Source organism: Rhinolophus ferrumequinum, chromosome 11 (assembly GCF_004115265.2).
Source record: "Rhinolophus ferrumequinum isolate MPI-CBG mRhiFer1 chromosome 11, mRhiFer1_v1.p, whole genome shotgun sequence".
Taxonomy (NCBI): domain Eukaryota; kingdom Metazoa; phylum Chordata; class Mammalia; order Chiroptera; family Rhinolophidae; genus Rhinolophus; species Rhinolophus ferrumequinum.
In genome coordinates this window covers 35,584,359-35,596,498 of record NC_046294.1, presented here as the reverse complement: position 1 = coordinate 35,596,498, position 12,140 = coordinate 35,584,359, and the positions used below count along the sequence as shown (strand labels likewise).

The following is a 12,140-nucleotide window of genomic DNA, read 5'->3' as shown; positions in this document are numbered from 1 at the left end:
AAGTGTTTATTCCCTAAGCATTCTAAATGGTTTTCCTCAAAATATAACAGTATTACTTTAAATCAGAGAAGAGGCTTGAAGTGTCTTCCCACAGCAGGGCAAGGGTGACAACTAGGTTTTAGCTCACGTGCCTCCTCCGATGATGGTAACGACCTGGAGCACTGTGGTAAAAGGCTTCCGAGGTCCCGCACAGCCTTCCAGGAGGAGGTGGTGGTCATCTCTCCTAACTGGTGCTTGTGGGACCACTGCTGCCCATTGAGCAGAGAAGATGGTTTTTACATAGTTTCCAGACAAGACTAACAACACATATGGACACATAGACACAAACTGTGATAACAGATGTGCTAAATAAGGCTGTTTGTTTTTCTTTTGTTTTTTTTTTAACTCTACCTCAGATTGGATCTAAGTCATTGACATGCTAAACACTAAACGGTTTTGGGACTTCCTGATCTCCATCCCATACTGCCAGAATTGACTTGTAGACTTTACAGGACTTTTATTGCCAACCACATAAATACTGTCACCTCCCAGGAAACATATTCTGAGGACATTCTACCTCAGGAGTCTTATCAGCTTAGACCAGTGTGGTCCTGTTGACCTCTAGTTATGTCCATGATGAGGACAGATTCTTTACCACTCAAGACATATAGTCCTGAGCAAAGGTGGGATGTAGACTTGTGTGAAGCACTGAAACCATTTAGATTTTCTGTGATCTTCTGAGTTATATTGGAATCCTGAAATGTTGGAGCTGGAAAAGTTTCTAGGGGGCGTAGAAAAGTGCTTAACAAGATTGGCTATGCAGCAGAATTAACTGCTTTTGAAAAGTCAAAGATTCCTGGGTTTCGTCCCAGACCTGCTACCCAGACCTGCTACATCAGAATCTTCAGGGGAGTTAGGCATTTTTCAGATGTTCTGTAAGATAACGTTGATACCACCATCCTGGCCTTGGTCAACAGACTAATGTGTAAATCTAGAAATCACTGGTTTAGTTCACCTCCTGCATTTGACAGAAGGAACTGAGGCCTAGAGCACAATTAGGACTTTAATGTTGTCCTATAGCTAATTAATGACAGGGCAGATATAACAACCCAGACAGCAGGTGCACTTCCACTTTTGTGGTACCCCACCATCTCTCTCAGCTTTCTGTACAAAATGTGTCTGATAACACTTTCAGAGAGGACTTGGCACGTTGCCTTATTGGGACAATAAGTGAAACTGTACTCTGAAGTACGAGGTGTGATCAAACAATACTGTGAATGTTTAAATAAAAGAAATTATTACAGTAAAAGACACATTGCCATTAATCCCCCTCAAAAGACTCCCCCTCGCTTCGAATGCACTTATCCCATCATTCTTGCCACTTTCTGAAGCAGTTCTGGAAGTCCTCTTTTGTGAGTGTCTTTAGTTGCAGAAGCAGTTCTGGAAGTCCTCTTTTGTGAGTGTCTTTAGTTGCACTGTTGTGGCTGCCTCGATGTCCTGAATGAATTCAAAACATTTACCTTTCAGTCATTTTGACTTTGGGGAAAAGCCAGAAGTTGCACAGTGCCAGATCTGGTGAATAGAGTGGATGAGGACACACCATAAAGTTTTTATTTGACAGAAATTGCTGTACCAGTAGAGATGTGATACGGAGCCTTTCCGTTGTGGTCACAAAATACTGCCAAGTGCCATCCAACGGGAAGGCCAGGGATCTTCAATACGGGAAGCGGATGTTGCACCTTAGTAACAGTGTGTGACAAGTTTCAACTGGTTTGGTGCAGTCAGTTGGTTGTGAGCTACGGTTGAGAAAAGGTGTGTTTTACAGTGTGCCATAAATCATTCTCCATTGTAACAACACTCCTGTGTCACACATCGCTTCTGGTATATGGCAATTTCTGTCAAATGAAAACATTACGGTGTGTCCTCATCTACTTTAGTCACCGGAGCTGGCACTGTGCGACTTCTGGCTCATCCCCAAAGTCAGAATGATTCAGGACATGCAGGCAGCCACAATAGCACAACTAACGACACTCACAAAAAAGGACTTCCAGAACTGCTTCAGAAAGTGGCAAGAACGATATGTGTTCATAGAGAGGTATACCCAGTGCCATAAACGATTACATTTTTAAGAGTTTAAAAAGTATTTTGAGGGTGATTAATGGCAATGTGTCTTTTATTGTAATATTTTTTTACAGAAATGTTTGTTTTTTTCTTAGTTTTCAATTGACAGCTGTTATTGAAGGTTTACTTTATCCTTGCTATTTTTAACTTTTTTTTAATTCCCACTTTTTTTGTTTTTTAATTGGGAATATTGGGGAACAGTATGTTTCTCCACAGCCCATCAGCTCCAAGTCATTGTCCTTCAATCTAGTTGTGGAGGGCGCAGCTCAGCTCCAAGTCCAGTCACGGTTTTCAATCTTAGTTGCAGGGGGCGCAGCCCACCATCCCATGCAGGAATTGAACTGGCAACCTTGTTGTTCAGAGCTCACACTCTAACCAACTGAGCCATCCGGCCACCCTGTAATAAATTTTTTTTAATTTAAGCATTCACCATATTTTTTTATCATACCTCGTATACGTCAGATCTGAACCAGAAGCATTAACTTCCGCAGCCTTTGCCCCATTGTTGCTTAAGTGTCTTGCTATGTTTTACAGTTGGTGAGTCACATAGAAGAGATGCTCCAGACAGCCTACAACAAGCTCCACACGTGGCAGTCACGACGTCTAATGAAGAAAACGTGAAGTGTCTGTGGCTCTCACAGGTTTTGTGAGATCAAGAGAACTGTGACCTGCAGTGACTCTGGAAACTTGGCCTAACAGAAATGCAGATGATCACATAGAAGTGACAAGAAACATCTGCACCACGCCAACTCTCGGAGCTGATGCTATTGTACTTGCACATTGTGAACTGAAAGGAAAGGAACTGATTAAACTAAAAGCTGGGGAGGTAAATTAAGGCAGAACCAAAATGACCTAAGTTGCAAATATATATATATATATTTTAAAAAGACACTGTTTACTGCAGTTACTCAGGAACTGCTTTTGATTCACATTAAGCTGCTTTCAGAAATTTAAAAAAAAAAAAAAAAACACTTTTTAAAAGGGTGCATTGATAAAATCTGAGGTTTTTGTTGTTTTTTTCTGTGTAAATTTTTTTTTCTAAGTTTATGGCACAGGGTACACCTTAAGTATTTCTCCTCCGTCATCCACTTGGATCCTCAAGTTTTACAGAAGTCTAGTTGTACCTTACATCAGCAAGTGAAAGAGAGTACTTTAAAATAAAGTAGCGGGAGACTGTTGCTCAACCAGCAGGAAACAGTTGTACTCAAGACATCACTGGCCCTGTGTTTCCTACGGAAATAAGAAACAATAAGTATTGCACTGAATGGGGTTGGAGTCCCTAAGTGATAAAGAGGGAATATATTTGCAGAAAGTCATGTGGGGGTTTTTATGCAGAATTTTGTCAGAAGACAATGGCGCTGCATGTTTTTCTTCGAGTGCAAATGTACATTGCTAAGATTTTTTTTAATGGCATGTGCTTTGAGAAAAGGTAATTGCATTTTTAAGAGTTTAAAAATCTTATGAGTGAGAAATATAAGAAATCTTACTTATTTTCACCTCTTCAGAAAAAAAATAAAAGATGTTTCTCATACCTCCTCTTCTCCAGTATCTGACTGTTATTGTCCTTGGCGAATTGATAATCATTGCATAGTGAGTGAAAAGCCTAAATGCAAGGAAAAAAAAAAAAAAGTTCTTGTTTCTGGAATCCATGCCATATTTTGTTCCTAATAGGATCAACTAACTGTTTAAGACTTTAGATGTCTTGTATTAAAAGTTATAGAAAAAAGTATACTAACAATTGTCACCCCAATAAATTTAAAAAATAAAAAAAAAAAAGAAAAAAATTTTTTATAGATACTCTTAACTGTAACACATCTTGTGGTTTCTCCTTATGCGTGAAATTTAGTTGGGTGAGCTGCTTGGAAGCAACTCATTCTTTTTTAAAGCCATTTTACAAGCTAGTTATTCTTTATATAATGGCTAGAACAGGTCAGAATTTCTTCAGACTTTGAACTGGTAAAGGAGAGGCAACATCACTTCCTGCTTCAATCCTCGCATTTCTCTTTCAGATCAGTATAGTAATGGCGTAATCCCTTATACCTTACAGTTTTACAAAGTGCTTTTTAGATGTATTATCACCGCAGCTATTCTGAGGAACAGCAATGGAGCAGATAGAAAAATGTTTGAAATAAAAGAGTATGTCTATTGGGAAAGGCAAATGTAAAGAAAGAAAATGCTCTGGTGAGTGCTCTTAAAGATTAAGGTATAAATATAATAAATACAATAGAAGAGTATGTCTATTGGGAAAGGCAAATGTAAAGAAATAAAATGCTCTGGTGAGTGCTCTTAAAGATTAAGGTATAAATATAATAAATACAATAGAAGAGTATGTCTATTGGGAAAGGCAAATGTAAAGAAATAAAATGCTCTGTTGAGTGCATTTAATCTCTACCAAGATTAAGTGATAAATATAATAGAGCCTGAAGAAAGAAACCTTTTCGGGGAACTTGGTAGACTTCACTAAAGAGGTAACAGTTAAGCCTTGAATACAGAAAAGCAGGGTGAAGGTATGAAAACTTTAAAATACCCCAGTGTGTTAAAAAACAACAACAACAACTGTGTTAGGTTGGAGGGTTGGGAGTGATGAGTGAGAGGCTGGGAAAATCTATTTAATTCAGGTGAATGGCTTCATAGGTAAGAAATTCAGAACTTTACCCATAAGGCATGGAGTCCTTGGAGAAAATTTTGAGCAAATAAGTGGTTTTTCAGAAGGTTTTTTGATTGTTTAGATAAGTCTGGCAGTTAGGCCAAAACCTAGAAGGCTTTTGGAACAATCCAGACAGGAAACTAGGTCCAAATGAAAATGGAGTTCTGGTAAATATAAAGGAGGGGACTGTGAGAAAAGACGTTGCTAAGGGATGTGACCAGGTCCCTTAGGGAATGAAGGACTTACAGGAGATTTCACCAGAGAGAGCTCTCAATTTCATGTCTAACTTATATTTGATCCTTGGAGTCCTTTAAAAATGAATTTTGGCAGCAGTGTAGGCCTACGATGGCCCCACCTTCTCATTGTGGAAAATGATGGCAGCTGCTGGTGATTGAAAACTGTTGTAAACCAGCACTGCCAACCACCTTTTCTGCTATATCACTTCATACAACAACCAGTGAATCAGGTAGGTGCTATAGATGATTTTACAGATTGGAAGTGGTTTCAACATTAAGTACGTTACCGAAGTTCACACAGCCAGTAAGGGACAGAACTGGAATTTATCCTAAACTAGTTACTTAGGGATAAGATGCTTGTGAAGTTGGAAGCTTTTATTCCTCAGCCTAGGCTTCCATTGCCTCTTTTTTTTTTCCTCCCGCCCTGTCAGTCATTCCTGCCTCTGATTCTATTCTGTGCTGCTTTTATGGCAAATCATATGGAGTTAGTCTGCCTAGTGGGTCCCATTAACCCAGAAGGCTGCAAAATGTAATCTAATGAAGCCATATCCTGCCTTAGGAAAATGCATTTCTCCTGAAAAGAAGCATAAAGTCAGTTCTATTCTGCTTTGGACTTAACACTGGCAAAATGAGTAGGATACCTTGTGATAACCTCTGTAATCTGGAAAGCAAAAGAATGCTTTAACATCTGTACCTAGAAAGGTAACCCACTCATTCAGGATAAGGGTTTAATCCAGAAGATGATTTCCTGTTGGTGCATATCTGGAGCCCACAGTGGCCCTGAGAAGGAAAGCTGCCCGTTTTAAACTTAGATTTGCTGTCTCCAGTGTCAAGACCTGCACAAGATTCCTCAGTGCATTACCTCTGACCTTTCCCAGTTTAGCTTTAGCTTTTTCAACAACTTGGCTGCTCTCCCAGTCCCTGGGGCTAGGAGAATCTGAGTTATTCTCAGCTCTTAAATTGTCCAGAGCTGGAGCATTTCCTAGGACCGGTTCAGGCGTGATCAGCCTTTGTCGGCCATATCCTTGTTTGGGTGTTTAATATTAAAGTCACAGAAAAGACTTCAGAATTCAGACTTTATAACCAGAGAACCCTGCGTTCATAGTCACAGAACCCCTACTACATATGACACGTGGGATTACACCTGTTGCCGTGGAGGCAGCGATCCAGCTTCTCCCACCCAACCATACAGCAGGAAAAACCAATACCCTCTCTGGCCACCTGGCAACCTGCTGTTTGTTCAGATGGCTGATACCAGGAGCAGGATGAAGCTGAAGTATAAGAAAAATTCTGGCTTAAATTTTACTTATCTGTGGTCAGAAATAAATAGCAAGATGGTAGACACAAACTCAACTTACTAACAATTACAATAAATGTAAACAGATTTAAGCACTGTAGAAGACAGATCATCAGAATGGATTAAAAAACAAGATGGGGGCCGGCCCGGTGGCTCAGGCAGTTAGAGCTCCGTGCTCCTAACTCCGAAGGCTGCCAGTTCGATTCCCACATGGGCCAGTGGGCTCTCAACCACAAGGTTGCCGGTTCAATTCCTCGAGTCCCGCAAGGGATGGTGGGCAGTGTCCCCTGCAACTAAAATTGAACACGACACTTTGAGTTGAGCTGCTGCCGAGCTCCCAGATGGCTCTTTTGGTTGGAGCGCATCCTCTAAACCACAAGGCTGCCGATTTGACTCCCGCAAGGGATGGTGGGCTGTGCCCCCTGCAACTAGCAATGGCAACTGGACCTGGAGCTGAGCTGCGCCCTCCACAACTAAGGCTGAAAGGACAACAACTTGAAGCTGAATGGCACCCTCCACAACTAAGATTGAAAGGACAACTTGACTTGGAAAAAAGTCCTGGAAGTACACACTGTTCCCCAATAAAGTCCTGTTCCCCTTCCCCACCAAAAAAAAAAAAAAAAAAAAAAAAAAACAGATGTGGGGGCCTCATAGATGAGGGTAAAAGGGATGAAATATCTGGTGATGGAAGGAGAACTGACTGGGTGGTGAGCACACAATGTGATATATAGAGGATGTATTACAGAACTGTACACCTGAAACCTATGTAACTTGACTAACCATCGTCACCCCAATAAACTTTGATTTAAAAAAAAGATGCAACTAAATGCTAATTATAATCACATAAATGTCTACACTTACCTCACTGGCCTTGCTCTCCATCAGGTGTCAAATTCAGGTTCACCAGATGTTAGAGTTCAAAGGCCCTTTATTATTCAAATTTATTTCTCTCTGGTTCTAGTAGCTAAATGGTGAACAGAACAGTCAGTGTAAAGGGAATGACAAACACAAGATCATTGACTATTAATGTCCATTTAAAAATTTATAAAACCATAATTTATTTTTAAAGTTTGAGTAGTACTATAGTATATAAAATAGAAAATGTTTCTGGGGGCAGCCAGTTTGCTCAGTTGGTCAGAGCACAGTGCTCTTAACAACAAGGTTGCTGGTTTGATCCCCACATGGGCCACTGTGAGCTGTGCCCTCCACAACTAGACTGAAACAACTACTTGACTTGGAGCTGATGGGTTCTGGGAAAACACAAATAAATAAAAGTTAAAAAAAAAAATATTTAGATTTAAAAAAAGAAAGTTTCTGTACCTTTACCCCCAAATTTCACTCTCCCAAGGTAATAATGCTCAGTGCATTTTCTTCTGGACATTTTCAGTGCACTTAAAAGTAATTATTTTTCTAACTTACAACCTGAGATTTTTTTCTGGCAAAGAAATACTTGTGCGCACATTCATGCCCTTTAAGATAAACCTTGACAATGGCTCATCTCCATTTGTGGTCCTATGTACATTTTTGTGAATTTTGGTCCTACCCGTTAGTGCGCTATTTCTGGCACCGGTTATCCATAAGAACAGGCTATGTCTGGCCTGAATACAAAAATTCCTTGGAATTTCACATGTACAATCAGATTCTTGTCACCCAAGAATATTTACACCCACAGATATAAAGAAGAGGGAAAAAGTAGTGTTCCAATAGGTCTTCTCAGGCTTGATGACAACCTCAACAGACATGGTATAGTGTGTTTCCCTGAGCATAAGACCTAGCCGGACCATCAGCTCTAATGCGCCTTTTGGAGTAAACATTAATATAAGACCCGGTCTTATATTATACTATATGAGACCCTATCTTATAGTAAAATAAGACTGGGTCTTATATTAATGTTTGCTTCAAAAGACGCATTACAGCTGATGGTCCGGCTAGGTCTTATGTTCAGGGAAACAGGGTAGCAGAGCTGTTAGAGCACAAACTAGGCTCGAGGCTGTTTGGGTTCAAATCCCAGCTGCATAGTTCACTAGCTTGTGACCTTGAACATTTATTTAATCTGTTTCCATTCCTGCACCTATAAAGTGGTTCTTGTAGTCCTACCTGACTGACAGGGTTCTCGTGAGGACAAATGATAACGTATATAAGGCCCTTGGTTTGTGGGCTCCTCGCCTGTCTCAGAACTGCCCCTGGCACAGCGCCAGCCCAGACAAGTGAAAGGGACCAAAGTTTTGCCACCCTGAAGCTGCCTCTTGGAATATTGATTTTAACCTGGTTATTAAGAAACAAAAGACTCAGAAAGAACCTTTTACCCTCCCCTTTCCTTCCCAAGAGATTCAGATAGAAAAACCAACTTCAGGAAGGAAATCTTGGGATGTTCGCTTAGCTTAACTTGAATGAAGTGTGGTAAAGAGGCAGAGCCTGTAGCTAGATACCCTGTGTCCCATTGTTTCTGAGGTGCCCAGCAAGAATTTGCCTGCCATGTGTGTGCTGCTCTTCCTCAACTACCTATAAATCGCCCATTCTCACTTCTGAAATCTACCGCATTCCCCCATGTTCTCCTTTGTCCAAAATGTCTTATATACCCAGTGGTGCCTCATTGTCTTTGGAATTTCTATGCATATGTGAATCCCCCATGTGCATATATTAAAATTTGATTTTCTCCTGTTAATCTGTCGCTGTTAATTTGATTATTAGCCCGACTAGAGGAACTCAGAAAGTGGGAGGAAAAGTATTAATTTTTCTTTTAGCCCCACACAAGGCAATGCAGGTCGGGAGGCAGGCAGGTGGTATCAAAGTTCTCTCCTGCCTCGTGGGGCTTGTTTCTCTTCTTAGGTTGAGCTTTCCAGGAAATGTCTTCAGTTCAACATTCCAGATTGCCCCAGAGGGATATCAAAGGGAACTAACATTCATTGAGCACCTATCAGGTGGGCAGAGCTTTACTTTGAAGCCTCACAACAATATATGATAATGGTATCATCCTCATTCTACGGAAGCTCCAGGAGATCAAATCCCTTGCCCGAGTTCCCATGAATGGCAGAGCCAGGAGTCAAACCTGGGGCAGTCTGAGCCCTAGTGAGGGGAAAACCCCAAGAAGGCCCGACTCCTGGAGACATGTGCCTTCCTCTGCTGTTGTCTGGACATTGTGTGGATGCCTCTCTTCCCAACCTGTGAGGAAAACCAGGCAGGGGCTCCCTTTCTGAATCCATGCAATGGGCAGAGACCAGCCAGGGTGTGGCAATGATCAGGCAGTGTGTGGCCAGCTTACGGTGGCCAGAAACAGCCAGGTGTTTTACATCATAGACTAGACACACCACAGAAAATTAGGAAACTGGTAGCCCCTCCCTGGCCAGCCCAGCCCTGTAATATAACCGACTAGTACTAAGTACTAAGGTGTTCCTCTTTGAAAAAAAAAAAAAGTGAATAAGGCAGGCACTGTGTGCAGGTTCTGGAACAGCCCTCACTTGAGGATGGAGTCAGTCTAGGCCTCGGTGCAAGGTGAAGAAGAATTCCGCAAACCAATTACAGTCCGAAATACATGAAACAAACTGTCAGAACAGTGATCACAAACTCGCATCTCTCCTCAGCTCATCTCCTGAGATTGGAATCTGGTTTATTGAGCAATTCCCTGTGCCAATCATGTTGTTTGCATTAAACCTATTAGGTGGGAACTGTTTTCTTCCTATTTCACAAATGCAGGAGGCATAGAAAGTGATTTGCTCGCAAGCATACAAGCAGTAGGAGCAGAGTCAAGGTTGGAACCCAAGTCTGCCTGGCTCCCAAACCTGAGGTTCCCACTGAGACCCTCAGTAAGACCTCATTGAGGTAAGAACTGAAGTAAGTTCTCACTGAGACCTGAAGGACAGTAAGTTTGGTGCAACATAGAGAAATGCAGGGCAGATGAAGCCCTTGCTGTCTGCCCCTCCTTGTCCCTTAGATGTGAAGAGCGTCTCTCCAAGTGGCAGGGACTGGAGGGAGATGTCTGTATTTTGAAAAGCCTGGAAGGAAAGATGTAAAGATAAGGCCTCTTCAGAGTGTGTCACTCTGGGCTTTGTGTTTCCCTACCCCCTTTGCCCCTTGGACTTAACAAAATAGCACAGAAACAGGCTGGCAGGAGCTGCCCCAGATGGTCGCTTTGGCCCCAGGTGCGTGCCTGCTGCTCAGATCCCTGAAGGAACAGCCTCCACGCAGGATGCCTCATGTAAACCTCATTGATTTTCTGCTTCGTTAGGTCAGTGAGAGCTGCAGCTCAGGCAGAGAGCCCTCTTCAGCAAGGCCTAGCAATATCCTGGAGAATCTACTGAAAGGAACTCTCCCCATTGGCCCTGCTAGTAGAGGCAGCGGCTGCTGCTGGTCTCCAAGCAGGGAGCCCACCCAAATCCCACCTGGATTTCATGAAGCCTGGCTGCAGCACATCTGGCTGTGTGACTTTACCTCCCTAAGACTCAGTTCCTGTTTCTGTAAAATGGGGATAAGGATACTCCCTACTCCATAGCGTATTTGTGAGGGTTAAATTAGGTAACGCATGCAAACGATTCAGTAGGCTTCCTGGGTACATATTAAATATACAGGAAACATGGGAGTGATTATTAATGCAATTCTCATCAATTCTAGACCCACAAAATTTGATCTCCCCACACTGACGAAGAAGCACTCTTCAGCACTCACTAGTTATTCCAAAATAGCTCAAATCTTTGGCAAAGGGAGAGTGGAGATGACAGCGAAGCCCACAGCAGCCTTTAGCAAAAATCTTTTCCTCTCTAATCCACTGTCTTCAGTCTACAGTGAGGAGCATCTCTTTTCAAATCTCCTACCCCCTGCTGCCTCCAAAATTACGTTGAGCTGTTTTCTCTCCCTCTATTATGTAGATTAACAGCCTAAGGACCCAAATCCTTTCCCCACCTACCATCCCACAGAGTCTTTCCCCCCAACCAGGTATTCTGGATTCTGCATCATAAAAGCCCAAAGAATAAAATTGAGACAGAACTCCCCCCAGCGACTGGGAAAAGAAGTTGAACCGGAAAAGGAATACCCGGGGCAGCAGGGAAGGCTGTGAACCCTCCTCTGGTTCTTACAATTGAATGTCAGCCTCACTGGCATCCTCTGCTGTCAAGCGCTCTTGGGAGGAGAGCTGCCCAGAGGCTGAGACAGGAGCGGTAGGGACCAGGCACAGTTCCACTTCGCATGCTGATTCATTTTTCTCCTCGAAATGGAATCTCTCTGAAGAGACCTTCCCAGTTCTTCAGATTGTGGCAGTGAGGTCAGCTCTATCTCTGCTCCTGGGGTGCCCTGCCAGCCCCCTGCCTCCCTTAGGAGAACCCACAAAGAGCAGGTCTGTCCATCTAGTCCCTCTGGACTCTTTGACTCCACATCAGTCAACACCCTCACCCCTCTCCCCCAATCCTCTCTGAGAGCCTGACAGCTCCTCAACTGCCCCAGGGGCCATTTTATGGGGTGGAGGGTGGCAAGGAACTGGGATTATTGCATAATCCATTGCAATCTATTCCCTGTACCACTACCTCCCCCTTCACCAGGGAGAGCAAAGTCTAAAGCCAACTAGCACACTGAAATTTTCAACTTTCACCCATTGCCCTCGGAAGGGTTTTTTAACATTGGAGCCCCACAACCTGAAGGGAGGGGGCAGCTTTCAAAGAAGGGCCTTCCCAGCCTGCCCCATTTCTGGACCTTCTCAAAGAACTCCTGCTGAGTCTGAAGTCTTCCAGGGCAACACAGCCGGCTGCTTCCCTAGGCTGTTCCTAAATTCCAGGGATGACAGCCCTCCTGGAGTCTGCAGGCGAGCCCTGCCAAGGGTGCTGGCTCTGGATCATTGGCCATGGCAGGAAGCTGCGGCCCCTGGTTACCATGG

The 12,140-nt window shown here is 42.9% G+C and overlaps 1 protein-coding gene and 1 long non-coding RNA gene across 4 annotated transcripts in view; one reads left to right on the top strand and one right to left on the bottom strand.

Moving 5' to 3' along the window:
- Window positions 1-3,051, top strand: part of GTF2H1 (general transcription factor IIH subunit 1) — a 31,840-nt gene extending 28,789 nt beyond the window's left edge. For all 3 annotated transcript variants that reach the window (XM_033120321.1, XM_033120323.1, XM_033120322.1), the window contains one exon: window positions 2,635-3,051. In XM_033120321.1, coding sequence (XP_032976212.1) covers window positions 2,635-2,721 — 87 coding nt within the window. In that variant the 3' untranslated portion in view covers window positions 2,722-3,051. The remainder of the gene's footprint in view (window positions 1-2,634) is intronic.
- Window positions 3,052-3,164: 113 nt separating this feature from the next.
- Window positions 3,165-11,675, bottom strand: LOC117030308 (uncharacterized). Its single transcript, XR_004424360.1, has 3 exons — window positions 11,350-11,675; window positions 7,142-7,244; window positions 3,165-3,703 (listed from the first exon to the last, which is right to left on the bottom strand). It is a non-coding gene; the product is annotated as an uncharacterized LOC117030308 (long non-coding RNA).
- Window positions 11,676-12,140: the final 465 nt, after the last annotated feature.